The sequence below is a fragment of the Nicotiana sylvestris genome, chromosome 6, assembly GCF_000393655.2.
Source record: "Nicotiana sylvestris chromosome 6, ASM39365v2, whole genome shotgun sequence".
Taxonomy (NCBI): domain Eukaryota; kingdom Viridiplantae; phylum Streptophyta; class Magnoliopsida; order Solanales; family Solanaceae; genus Nicotiana; species Nicotiana sylvestris.
This window is the reverse complement of record NC_091062.1, coordinates 4,644,209-4,657,809: the sequence shown is the minus strand read 5'-3', so window position 1 is coordinate 4,657,809 and position 13,601 is coordinate 4,644,209. Positions and strand designations below refer to the sequence as shown.

Genomic DNA, 13,601 nt, shown 5'->3' with positions numbered 1-13,601 from the left:
AATGATACAACTATTTTAATTTTTAACTTCATATTACTTGCTTCAACTAAAATATCAAATAGACCCCCGACATCCTTTCCTCCAAGAACCTCCCACCTTGCTCTTGGGGAGACTCAAACTCACAACCTCTTGGTTGGAAGTGGATGTTGCTTGTCATCAGAGCAACCCCTCTTATCTAACCATGAAATAAAGTTTCATTAAAATACCAATTCTTTTTATCGATATTTAATATATTTTTTTCCCAAAAAAAGTATTTTTCACTAACTAACTAAACACCAAAATATTTTTCATAAAAACTAACTTCTGTCACACCAAAAACACAGTCTAATTGAAGAGTAAGTATATTGTTACTTGGCAATGATTTTTCAATAAAAAAACACAAATCAGGTCAAGGATTAGTATTGTCCATTAAAATTGATGGCATTGCATGTTCTTCTAATTCTTTTTTATCTAACCGTCAAACTCTCATTACCCCTAATTTCTAACAAAAGTTTAATGGATATCACAATTTTACAAAAAATTCTTTGTTTATTTTCTAAATGCCATATAATATTTTAGTTTAGTTCTCTTTCTCATTTGCTTCTCTAGGGGGATTGAAGCTATCTGGGGTGTGACTACCATCTAAAGGTCAATTCTTTATCTATTTTTTTTTTCCAATTTTTGTGTTTCTGAATTTTCTTGTAATGTTTATCTATGCAAAATCTGTTCTTGATCATAGTGGTGATTGAGTTTTTTTAATCAGAATTGAACCCATTTATGCACCTCCTTTTGTTTTTGCTTTATGCATTTTAATCCTCTGAATCAAGAAATAATAAGATATGATGAATCTGATTCATTGCACAATGAGCAAAGATGTCATATTAATCACAATTTGGAATAAGATTCGTATTGCATTTCAAACTATTTGTGAAAAACCAAGGTATTATAATGACATTAAAATGACCAACATATATATATATATATATATATATATATATATATATATATATATATATATATATATATATATAAGTTTTTTTGAAACCATAATTATTTTGCAACTAAATTAGAACTGCATTCTGTTTGTAAAAGAGAAAACCCCAACAAGCTAATTCCCTGCAAAAAAAAGTTTATTTTTATAGGTCGCCTAAATTATAACTACAGGTAACGACCTATAATAAGTGAAATTAGTAACTTGTAAAATAAAGCAGATAACCTGCTAAATAGGTTAGACCATATAAATAGAGTAAAAATCTTAACAATGTCAATTTATATAAGTTCCTATAGGTTACATGTTGAAGTCGTGGAAGCAGCTAGAGATGGACCTAGGACTTGAAGGTTGCGAATGCACTTTTTGATTCACCAAAAAACTGCTTTGTATATAGGGTGTCCACTACTAATATATCACTATTTCTAATGACATATGTATGTATACATAGAATTTTTGCCGAGCTTTACGGATGCTAGTGACCCCTCTACCTATAGTATAGGTCTGCCACTGGAAGCAGCCACTAATGCTTACATTAGGGCAGACTGTCTACATCACACCCCTTGGGTTGCGACCGTTCCCCGGATCCTGCATTAATGCGAGATACTTTGTGCACCGGGTTGCACTTTAATATAAAATTAAAAAAAAAGGGCAGCCCTGTGCACTAAGCTCCGGCTATGTGCGGAGTCCGGGAAATGGCCGAACCTCAAGGGTCTATTGTACGCAACCTTACCGTGCTTTTCTGCAAGAGACTTTCCACGGCTCGAACCCGGACCTCCTGGTCACACGACAACAACTTTACTAGCTACGCTAAGGCTACCCTTCCTGTCCTTCAATATATATAGTTAAATTCATGCAAAAATATACTATCCTTGTTATCTCTCAAAGAATTACTTAACCTTATGTCAATTTTTTTTTTAACAGGGAGAAAAATGACAGAAACAAAAGCAACTACACCCTTGATACCACCCTCATCACAGAAGCTACCAGATTACAACAAATCAGTTAAGTTGAAATATGTTAAACTTGGTTACCATTACCTAATTACACATGGAATGTACCTCTTATTAACTCCTCTAGTGGCTATTGTTGTTGCTCACATGTCAACACTTACTCCTCATGATCTTTCTGAATTGTGGGATAATCTTCAATACAATCTTATCTCAGTGATTTCATGTTCCACATTAATAGTATTTGTATCAACAATCTACTTCTTAACCCGTCCTCGCCCTGTATACCTCGTGGATTTCAACTGCTACAAGCCTAGTGAAGCTCATAAATGCACAATGCAGACTTTTATGGACCAGTCTAGATTAACTGGTGCGTTTTCGGAGGAGAATCTTGAGTTCCAACATAGAATCCTTCAACGATCAGGCCTCGGGGATAACACTTACTTTCCCGGGGCTTTACTCAATATACCTCCAAATCCATCATTGAAAGAAGCTAGAAAAGAAGCAGAGACAGTTATGTTTGGTGCTATTGATGGTCTATTGGCAAAAACGAACGTGAAAACGAAGGACATTGGAATCTTGATTGTAAATTGCAGCCTGTTTAATCCGACCCCGTCCTTGTCTGCTATGATCATTAACCATTACAAGCTTAGAGGGAATATAGCTAGCTATAATTTAGGTGGGATGGGGTGCAGTGCTGGTGTAATATCAATTGATCTTGCTAAGAAACTACTTCAAGTACATCCAAATACATACGCGTTGATCGTTAGCACAGAGAATATAACACTCAATTGGTATCTTGGAAATGATAGATCAAAGTTAGTGTCAAATTGTTTGTTTAGAATGGGAGGTGCAGCAATACTACTTTCAAATAAATGGACAGAGAGAAGAAGATCAAAGTACCAACTTTTGCATGCTGTTCGTACGAACAAAGGTGCAGACGATAAGTGCTTCGCTTCTGTGACTCAAGAAGAGGATGCTAATGGAAAACTAGGCGTTTCCTTATCGAAAGAACTAATGGCAGTGGCTGGAGATGCACTGAAAACTAATATTACTACCCTTGGACCCCTTGTGTTACCAATATCAGAACAATTGCTTTTCTTTGCTACACTAGTTGGGAGAAAGCTTTTCAAAATGAAACTCAAGCCTTATATTCCGGATTTTAAACTAGCGTTCGAGCATTTCTGCATTCATGCTGGTGGAAGAGCTGTGTTAGATGAAATAGAGAAGAATTTGCATCTTAGTGAATGGCACTTAGAACCATCAAGAATGACATTGTATCGTTTTGGCAACACGTCGAGCAGCTCTCTATGGTACGAGTTAGCTTATACAGAAGCTAAGGGAAGAGTAAGGAGAGGTGAAAGAGTGTGGCAGATAGGTTTTGGTTCAGGATTTAAGTGTAATAGTGCTGTTTGGAAGGCATTGAGAAATATAAAACCAGCAAAGGAAGTGATCAACCCTTGGATTGATGAGATAGAAAAGTTTCCTGTGGATGTTCCAAAGGTAGCAAACTTTTGAATACCAAATGTCGATCAGCAAGCAGAGGCGAATCCAGAATTTAAAGGTAGTTGGTACACCTAGATATTTTTCAAAAATTTCTCTAAAATTTTCTATACACACACATACATATAGTGTAAGTTCGACTCAGTGGGTGCACGTGCACACACTGTGCGCGTATATGCTGAATTAGCCTCTGTTGGCAGTTGTTTCTTTTGATTTTCTGGGGAAAGTTTGTTAGCTTTGCCATAGGAATGGCATTGTAAATTTTTTTATTTCTTACTCTATGGGTTTTTATCAGTAGTGGTGAATCTAGAAGTAAACTACAAGCAAGGACATTTTGTTAGTTGTCTATACAAGAATTTTGTTGTCTTTTGGATGTTATTAATTGTACAAGAATTCAATCAACTATTATTGGAAGCTTATTTGGTTGTGAATTTTGATTAAAACATGTAATTTTGATAGCTTCATTTCAAGAAAATGTAAATTGTCACTTTCAGACAAGAGGGGTTTGCTTTGATGGCAAGCAACCTCCACTTCCAACTAAGAGGTTGTGAGTTCGAGTCTCCCCAAGAGCAAGGTGGGAAGTTCTTGGAGGGTAGGATGTCGGGGGTCTATTTGGAAACAGCCTCTCTACCTCAGGGTAGGGGTAAGGTCTGCGTACACACTACCCTCCCCAGACCCCACTAAGTGGGATTATACTGGGTTGTTGTTGTTGTTGTTGTCACTTTCTAATGTTGTTGTAAATGTTTGACAATTCTACCATAGTATGAACAGTATATGTTGATGGGAAAATTCCTACTTTTTATAATATTCGTGGTGGCTGGTCACCTTATACGCACTTTGACTATTCCATCAATTCTTCCTTTCACGTATCAACACATCCTTTCACGTATCAACACATGTATCGGATAACTCCAACTAAAAGTCTCTAAACTTCCGTATTCGCCTAAAAGGACTTAGATCTTCACCATTGACCAGTTCTGCAATTTCCCACATAACAATTTATTTTCAAACTACAACTTGAAAATGGGATGGTCCACGAGGCTTGACGCGAAAAGTGAGAAGTGCACGCTTTTATGAAGTGAAATACACGATGTACAAAAAATTTAAACATACTAATAAAATTGCAATTAGAAACTTAATTTTCAGCATCCAATATACAATGATGCCGATATTAGTCCAACTCCTCAAAGTTGAGATGCAAAAAAAAACCGACAACTTCTCGTTGGATCACTATGCGCATCACTTTTTGAAGCGCACGTTTCTCTTAAGTGCATGGCTTCACCCATGAAGCAATAGCCTCTTGCTTCGCATCACGTCATGCTTTAAGCGATGAAGCGATGGCTTTTAGTAACACTGAGTTCAGACACTACAGAGGATTTAATCCCCACCAATCACCATGACAGCATTCACAATTCACATTCATTGATGGATGTGTTAAGTAAAGGGCTTGAGAGATAATAGAGGAAATCAGACAATCACTTGCGACATTACTAATATCAGCAAAGAACCTTGTCTGGAATACCTAAGGAGAATCTAGATTGAATATGCAAAAGTAGTAGGTACAGAAACTCTATGTCTATGCATTTGCAGACACCAAAGGCAAATGGATAAAGTTTCGAAAAAGGAATGTTTCTCCCAAAAGGAAGTAGACAACTTGTAAGACACGGGCTTAATTACTCCTTGGAAGATTTGTTGATGAGCGACTTGTGAATGTGTGGTATTACACCTCCTCCAGCTATAGTTCCTTTGATCAGAGTATCAAGTTCCTCGTCACCTCGAATTGCTAGCTGCAAATGTCTTGGAGTGATACGTTTCACCTTCAAATCCTTGCTCGCATTTCCAGCCAACTCCAGTACCTCAGCAGTCAGATACTCCAAGATAGCAGCAGAGTAGACAGCTGCTGTGGCTCCCACTCTTCCATTTGCCGTGGTCCTCTCTTTCAGCAATCGGTGAATACGCCCAACTGGAAACTGAGAAGGCACAAGCCAAACAGTTTAGAAACCATAACGAAAGATAGTCATTTGATCCCAGCACTACAAAGGATAAAGGGATTTGCAGAATCTAAGGTCACATAATCCTGTTAATAACATAAGATGCTGCTGAAAAAAATTCAAAGACATTACTACACATGGCAGTGTACTGTAACACCAGCAATGCTCTCAAATGTCATTGCCAGGATGTATATAGGATACTATATGGATGCCTAGGCTTTGAAATGATAAAGCATCAATGGTAAGTATAACGGGGCAGTGTAACACCAGTAATGCTTTCGAACGTCATAGTCAGGACACATATAGGATACTATATGGATGCCTAGGACGGCGAAGTATCATGTTAAATATAACGGATGAGTCACAAAAAGGTCCCTTAACTTAATCTACAGTATAATGCAAAAGGAGTAAAAAAAAGACAAGTGTAGCTACTGCATAACTGTTGAGCAGTTTGCAGGCTTGCACGGTCCAAGTCAAGAGTGAAGAGTAACAGAATTCCTGGAATAAAACCACCACCTAACAGACCCTAATATTGACACAAGTTGTGCATTGTATAACCACAATGACAAAATTATTCAGCTATTATTGCTAGCAGGTCATTGTCAAACTAATCGCTGAAAGTAAAACGGGTGCCCGCCCCTTCCCCCTCCCCCAATCCCAATTAAAAAAGATCATGGACAAAACCAATCGTCAACCAGTTAAAAGGCACACTAGTAACTGCTTTAACTTATAATTCCAAAAAAATTGCTGCCACCAATGAAAAGAAGCTATTTATATCTTGAAGACCATAGCAAAAATATCACTATAACCCTCACCAACATCCTACTAAAGATCCATAAACAAGGCAGAGAAAGTCCTTAAGTTCATTCATTACAAGTTCAATCGATAGCTATCATCTTCAAGATATCACTCACCATACAAGCAAATAATTTTGGCCATTAGTTCACAAGAAAAGGTATCTCTTAGATAGTCCACTTCCTCTGAATTTGCATTTGTCTCCAGCCATGAAACGGTGTCTTCAAAGTGGTTCAGGATTCTTGCAAATATATGGACAGAGGGAATAATAATATTCTTATGACTGACACTTGTTTTGATACTCTATGGAATGAGTTGAAATTTGTAAGGTTGGATCAGTTAGCAAAGGGAAGAGTGCCTGAAGTAATTTCAAAATTGATTGTTCACATATTTGCAAGAATTTTGAATCATTTTCAAGACACTGTTTCACGACAGGAGATAAATGCAAATTCAGAGGAGTGGAATACCTAAAAGATATATTTTTTGTGACTTAACTGGCCAAAATTATTTGCTTGTACGGTGAGTACTGAGTAGGGGTGGACATAAAAGCCGGAAAACCGAAAGACCCAACCGAACCGAATTAATTCGGTCCTCCGGTTCCGCTACTTCGGTTTTTCATACAATCTTTGGTATTAGGATATCACTATATTTGGTTTTTCGGTTCGGTCTTCGGTATTAAAGTATCAGAATTTCGGTATACCAAAATACCGAACTTTTTATAAAGCCGCCAAATAAATTGAGAACCAATGTATGTAAAGGATCTTATTATAACTGCTGACTCAGTTTTTAGAAGTTACCATTAAAAATTTACGGTTGCTGCTTTACCAATTAGCAATGACAAGTGACCACGGTCCACAACAGTCTATAGTTGCTGCTTTAAAAACCCAATGTCTAATTGTCTATTGCCCTTTAGTATACCATTACAGCTGCTGCTGTAGAGTTTTGATGTGATGCTACTTTGCTTACTGCCCATTTGAATATTTGATATGCTATTTTAATATTTTCTGAATTTGGCTACGGTTCAATTAGCTATATTTTTCCTTAAAGATATGATTATCCTGTCAAAAACTTATGGCAAGATTCTAGTTACATTTCACGCATTGTATGGTAAGAAAAATGTGGATAGAGTCACTTGCCTACTTTTAAAAGATGGTACTCTTTCTTTTCCAAAAGAACATTAGTTCTCAATTGATTTGGAAGCTATATATAAGTTATTACATACACATGATAATACCGAAACCGTACCAAATCAAACAAGAAATACAAAACTAACTTTGGTATGGTATTTGGTATATACAATTAAAAACCAAATAATCAAGTACCGAACCAAAGTTCTTAAATACCGAACTAAAGTACCGAACGCCCAACCCCGCATGGTGAGTGATATATCATAGATGATAGCTAGCGATCGATAGTAAATAGCAGCCCCTGTGCAAGAAAGGCATGGGCGCACAACGCCCTCCCTCACTATGGCCCTAGTATGGCGAAAGGGCAAGACTGGCAGGCCTGGAGAGCCTCGCGATTCCACTCACGCCCAGGGGCGTACGCAGAAATTTTTGTAAGCGGTGTCGAAATTTATAGAAGAACTTGAATATAACTTTGATTATCATACTTTTAGACAACAAATAAATTTAGTCTATTGGTTTTATTGAGTCTTAAGTTAGAAAAAGTCTTCTTCATCACAATTTTTAACCGCAAAGGCTCTCTCAAATATTTGCAAAAGAAAAATGTGCTAGTTGAGGTTTGAGCCTTTGACCTCGAGCAAAATGAAGTACATAACCAATAGCCAAGAGACAATTTATGTCAAGTGGTGTCATTTTTTCTACTTATTCGTTTCTGTACAGTATTAATACATATATTTAATAAAATTTTCCGACGAAGCAGTGTCGCATGACACCGGCCGTAAGAGATAGCACGTACCCCCTGAAATTAGTCTAGCTGGCTCGGATACCATGATTGTAAAAATAAACAATCCCAATAGTGATTCTAAGACATGTCTCATAAAAATCCCTAATTTACAACAATAACCCAAAAAATCTAGGAAAAAACATGACATTATTAACGAAAACGAAGGTTATAGAAGAATTAAACAAAATCCCAGATATTTTTTGGACAAAAATAGAAAGTAAAGGAGTAAAAGAGCGCGGGAACCTGAAGACCAGCACGAGAAGAACGAGACGTGGGTTTCTTCTTATCTTTGTCTTTGTTTGCCGATGTTTTTCCCGTTATTAATCCCTTTGCTCCTTTCCCCGACATTTTTCCGGCGAAATTTTCCGATTTGAAAATTTTACAGTAAAAACCCAAACAAAGAATTTTGAGGGAGGGGTCTGATTCAGTATACTATTCACAACTTCACAGCGGAGACGATCGGTATTTTCTATTTATATATTGTACATTAAATGCACTTGGACAATTTTGTCCCTTTCCAAAGTACGTCAGAATTCGGTCTTTGCACTCGATTGAAAAGGGTAAAAGAGTAAATCATGTTTAGAAACGGGCTTTTTGCACTTTTCTTTATTTTTTATTATTTTATTTTTTTGAAGCAACTTAAAATAGATAAAATTATATAAAATTGCATACAAAAGTAAAATTAACTCTTAACTCACTTCACTACGATTTTACTCAATTTTTAATATCTGAAAAATCAACGACTATACATCCTCCCTCATTAATACTCCATCCGTTTCAATTGATGTGAACCTCCTTTTTAGTCCGTGCAAAAAAGAATGACTTCTTTCCCTATTTGAAAATAATTTATCTTTATACAATAATTTATACCTACATAAAATATATATACTTCATTTTACACCACAAGTTCAGAAGTCTTCTCTCTATTCTTAAACTCTGTGCCCAGTCAAATGGGTTCACATAAATTGAAACGGAAGGAGTATTAATTAATAAACTCCATTAATTTTCTTCTTATATGATATTTTTTTGTCTATTCCAAAGGAATAATAACGTTCTTGAAGTTTTTTTTTAACTTTTATCTGTTCATTTTGCTCATCTTAATAACATGCCTTTATAGCTATGAATATATGAACTATCTCTACAAGTTATTAGCCCCTCAAGTTCGAGCAGCTCAAGCAAATAGTAGACAGTTTCGTGCACTAAATTCTCAGATTTGGGAAAGGATCGGATCATATTAAGTTTTAACGTATGCAATTGTGCCTTATATTTTTGTACAAGACTGTTTTCACGGCTTAAAATTAAGGGGCAATTAGGAAGAGAGAAATCTTTTATTGGAATCAAGAATTAAATGGTGTGTGTGTGTTTTCTGCGAAATGTTTGAAAGAGACACGAGGGTGAAGAAGTTGGGCTGTTTGGTTGGGGGCTGGACTTTATGAAAACTTGAGGGTAGAAAATGCAAATAGGTCAAACTTGATAGGTCATGTTCTTTATTTCTATTTTTTTAGGTCGTCAGTTCTACAGGCGACCAACACATTTGAAAAAATAACTTACTAAAAGTGCCCACTAACTTATTAAAAATTCTAAACTCGGTCCAAACTTTCCACCATATATAAGTCGGAAAGTCCTTTTAATGCAATTCAAGATATTTGGTTATAATGCATTATAATCTCTTTATTGTTATAAATATATTATATTATGGATGTTCATGTAGTATTTCGTTGTAAATAAACTTTCTAGAAAAGTTTATCTATATGGGACTCCGCCGTAAATATGTTTATCTATTTAGTACTCTATTGGAAATAAGCCTCCTGAAAAAACTTATCATTGGTACTCCGTTATGGATAAACACTACCCCCGATAGAAGATTATCCATACCTGGTACAATAAGTTTATCCTTTCGGTACACCATTATGGATAAAAATTATTTCTGGTAGAAGATTATCCATACCTGGTACAATAACCTTATCATTTCGGTACTCTATTATGGATAAGCATTAACCGCAGTAGAAGATTATCCATACCTGATACAGAGCAGCTTATAGTAGCAGCTTACACAACAGCTTCTTTTCTTCTATAAATAGAAGAGATTTCAGTTCATTATGTACATCAGTTTGAAGTTGAATAATATATCAGTTTCTCTCTATACTTGTCTTTACTTTACAATCTTTATTTTATAACACGTTATTAGTATGAGACTTTGTCATCTCGAGCAAATACTTTGAAAGTATTAGAGGTACAAACTTTCTTTTTCTAAATAATGTCAAATCTTTCTAAACTTGAATTTGTAGCCCTGGATATATCGAGCAAAAGCTACATATCTTGGGTGTTTGACGCTGAAATTCATCTTGATGCGATGGGTCTGGAAGATACCATCAAGGACAAAAATCAAGCATCAAACCAAGACCGTGCCAAAGCAATGATATTCATACGCCATCACCTTGATGAAGGCTTGAAAATGGAATATCTCACTATTAAAGATCCAGTCATACTGTAGAATAACTTGAAAGATAGATATGATCACCTGAAGATGGTCGTTCTTTCACAGACACGTTATGATTGGACTCATCTAAGGCTACAAGATTTTAAATCTATTAGTGAGTATAATTTTGCTATGTTCAGAATCATTTCCCAATTGAAATTATGTGGTGATAATATTACTGATCATGATATGATATGTTGGTAAAAACTTTCACCACTTTTCATGCCTCGAATATGCTCCTGCAGCAGCATTATCGAGAGATGAGATTCAAGAAATATTCTGAACTTATCTCACATCTTCTTATAGCCGGCAACATAATGGGCTATTAATGAAAAACCATAAAAGCCGACCTACTAGTTCTTATTCATTCTTTGAAGTGAATGAGACGAACTTTCACCAAGCTAAACGTGGAAGAGGTCGTGGCCCCAGTCGTGGTCATAGCCGTGGTCGGGGAAGAAACTCTAATCATGGTAATAATAATGCACCAAAGAACCCTCCTCACCACCAGCAGTGGAAAAGGAAGGAATAAAAACATGAAGAGGTGCAAGCAACAAATGCAAAAAATACATGCTATAGATGTGAAGGAAAATGGCACTGGTCACGTACTTGCAGTACGGTAAAGCACCTGGTTGCACCTTATCAAGCCTCCCTAAAGAAGACAGAGAAAAATGTTGAAGAAATTTTATTTCTAAAGATAATTTAGACTTCATGCATTTGGATGTAGCTGATTACATTGCACTTCTAGAAGAAGAAACAAGTCATGTGATCGGTGATAAATCTGTAGAAATATAAATATTTTAATTTTGTTGTTTGTAGTAGATAGCATGGTTATGTAATTATTGCACATAAATAAAAGTCGTACTTTGATAATGATGTTTACTATTATATTTATTTTGTTTATGTCATTTTGAAGAATATGGATAACCCTCAAATTATGTTTGGATCAAAGACCAATCATGAAGATATTTAAGTAATTGATAGTGGAACAACTCATGGCATATTCAAAGATCAGAAATACTTTTCTTATTTGCATAAGGAAAAAGCAAATGTTTCAACAATTTCTGATAATATAAAATTGATTGAAGGCTCTGGAAGAACCATTATATTTCTGTCTAAGGGAACAAAACTTATTATAGACAATGCATTATTCTCCTCCAAGTCCCGAAGAAACTTGTTGAGTTTTATAGATATTCGCTGAAATGGGTATCATGTTGAGACGATAGAAGAAATGAATATAGAATATCTTTGCATTACAAAGAATGTTTCTGGCCAAAAGTGCATTGTAGAAAAGTTACCAACTTTATCTTCTGGCTTATATTATTCAAAGATTAGTACAGTTGAAGCACACTCTATCGTAAACCAGAAGTTTACTAATTTTAATATTTTTGTGTTTTGGCATGGCCGTTTGGGCCATCCTGGATCAATAATGATGAGACGAATTACTGAAAATTCGAGTGGGCATCCATTAAAGAACCTGAAGATTCTTACAAATAATGAATTTTCATGTGATGCTTGTTATCAAGGCAAAATGATCACTAGACCATCACCAATGAAGGTTGGCTTTGAATCCCCTGCCTTTTTAAAACGAATACATGTGGATATATGTGGACCTATTTACCCACCAAATGGGCTATTTAGACATTTTATGGTCCTCTATTGGAAATAAACCTCGTGAAGAAGCTTATCCTTTCGGTACTCCGTTATGGATAAATATTATCCCTGGTAGAAGATTATCTGTACCTAGTGCAATAAGCTTATCTTTTCGGTACTCCGTTATGGATAAACATTACCCCCGATAGAAAATTATCGGTACCCGATACAATAAGCTTATCCTTTTGGTATTCCGTTATGGATAAACAATAACCCAATAGAATATTATTCATACTTGGTACAATAAGCTTATCCTTTCGGTACTCCGTTATGGATAAACATTACCTGGTATAATAAGCTTATTTTTTTGGTACTCTATTATGGATAAACATTACCCATAGTAGAAGATTATTCATACCTGGTACAGTAACAACTTACACAGCAGCTTGCAGTAACATCTTATACAACATCTTCTTTTCTTCTATGAATAAATGAGATTTCAGTTCATTATACACATCAGTTTGAAGTTGAATAATATATCAGTTTTTCCTATACTTATCTTTACTTCACAGTCTATATTTTATAACATTCCTGGAATTGTTTGATTTTTTTTTCCATGTCATTTTTATGTTATTGCCCAATAATCTGGAGTTTAATCATTATTATTTTTTACAGCCTTCTATATCTCAATTTATATAAACTTTTTCTACTTGGAACATTTACGAAAATTTAATATTATTTCATACTACTTTCAAGAGTTCAAATTTATTTAACTATTGAAATATTTAAGATCTCAAAGGAAAAAAAATCTCTTTGCAAATAGCCAGCTGAATTCACTATTCATTTTCTAGTTGGTATATTATGTACTGATTGTACACGATAATACACATATTATACATAAACTACACTGTTATACATAGAGAGATAAGTCGCGGGTAGTATAGGTGACCTACTTTCCAAAATATAAACTTCCAAAAAGTGCTAACTTTCTAAAATGTTAATTCATACTCTACTACTTTGAAATAATTCAAACTTATTTAACTAATAAATGTTTAAAATTTCAATCAAAAAAAAAAAAAAAAAAAAAAGACAAGTAGGTCACTGGCTTACTAAAAATTTCAAATGTGGCCAAAATTTTCCACCATATATAACTCGGAAGCGCTAAAGCCCTTTCACTGTAGTATTTTTTTTTTTTTTTTTGGGTACATGAGAAAAGGCTAAATAAATTACTTAAAATATTTATGGTTGTGACCTTTATTTACCAAAAAGTCTGTATATTATTCGTTTCATTCCAAATATGTATTATTATTGTCTGAACATGTGCACTGCACGTTTAGCCCTTATTAGTGAGTACAAAGTCTTAGAAAATCATATAAATGTTATTGAAAATGTGTTTTGAGTCAACAAAAAGTTAGCTA

At 35.1% G+C, this 13,601-nt stretch overlaps 2 protein-coding genes across 2 annotated transcripts; one reads left to right on the top strand and one right to left on the bottom strand.

Annotated features, from left to right (window-relative positions):
- Positions 1-520: 520 nt before the first annotated feature.
- On the top strand, positions 521-3,851 carry LOC104249894 (3-ketoacyl-CoA synthase 11-like). The gene is made up of 2 exons (XM_009806406.2): positions 521-627; positions 1,892-3,851. The coding sequence occupies exon 2, from the start codon at positions 1,900-1,902 to the stop codon at positions 3,433-3,435; it is 1,536 nt and encodes a 511-aa protein (XP_009804708.1). The 5' UTR covers positions 521-627; positions 1,892-1,899; the 3' UTR covers positions 3,436-3,851.
- Positions 3,852-4,878: 1,027 nt separating this feature from the next.
- On the bottom strand, positions 4,879-8,562 carry LOC104249895 (probable histone H2A variant 3). The gene is made up of 2 exons (XM_009806407.2): positions 8,358-8,562; positions 4,879-5,390 (listed from the first exon to the last, which is right to left on the bottom strand). The coding sequence occupies exons 1-2, from the start codon at positions 8,460-8,462 to the stop codon at positions 5,094-5,096; spliced, it is 402 nt and encodes a 133-aa protein (XP_009804709.1). The 5' UTR covers positions 8,463-8,562; the 3' UTR covers positions 4,879-5,093.
- Positions 8,563-13,601: the final 5,039 nt, after the last annotated feature.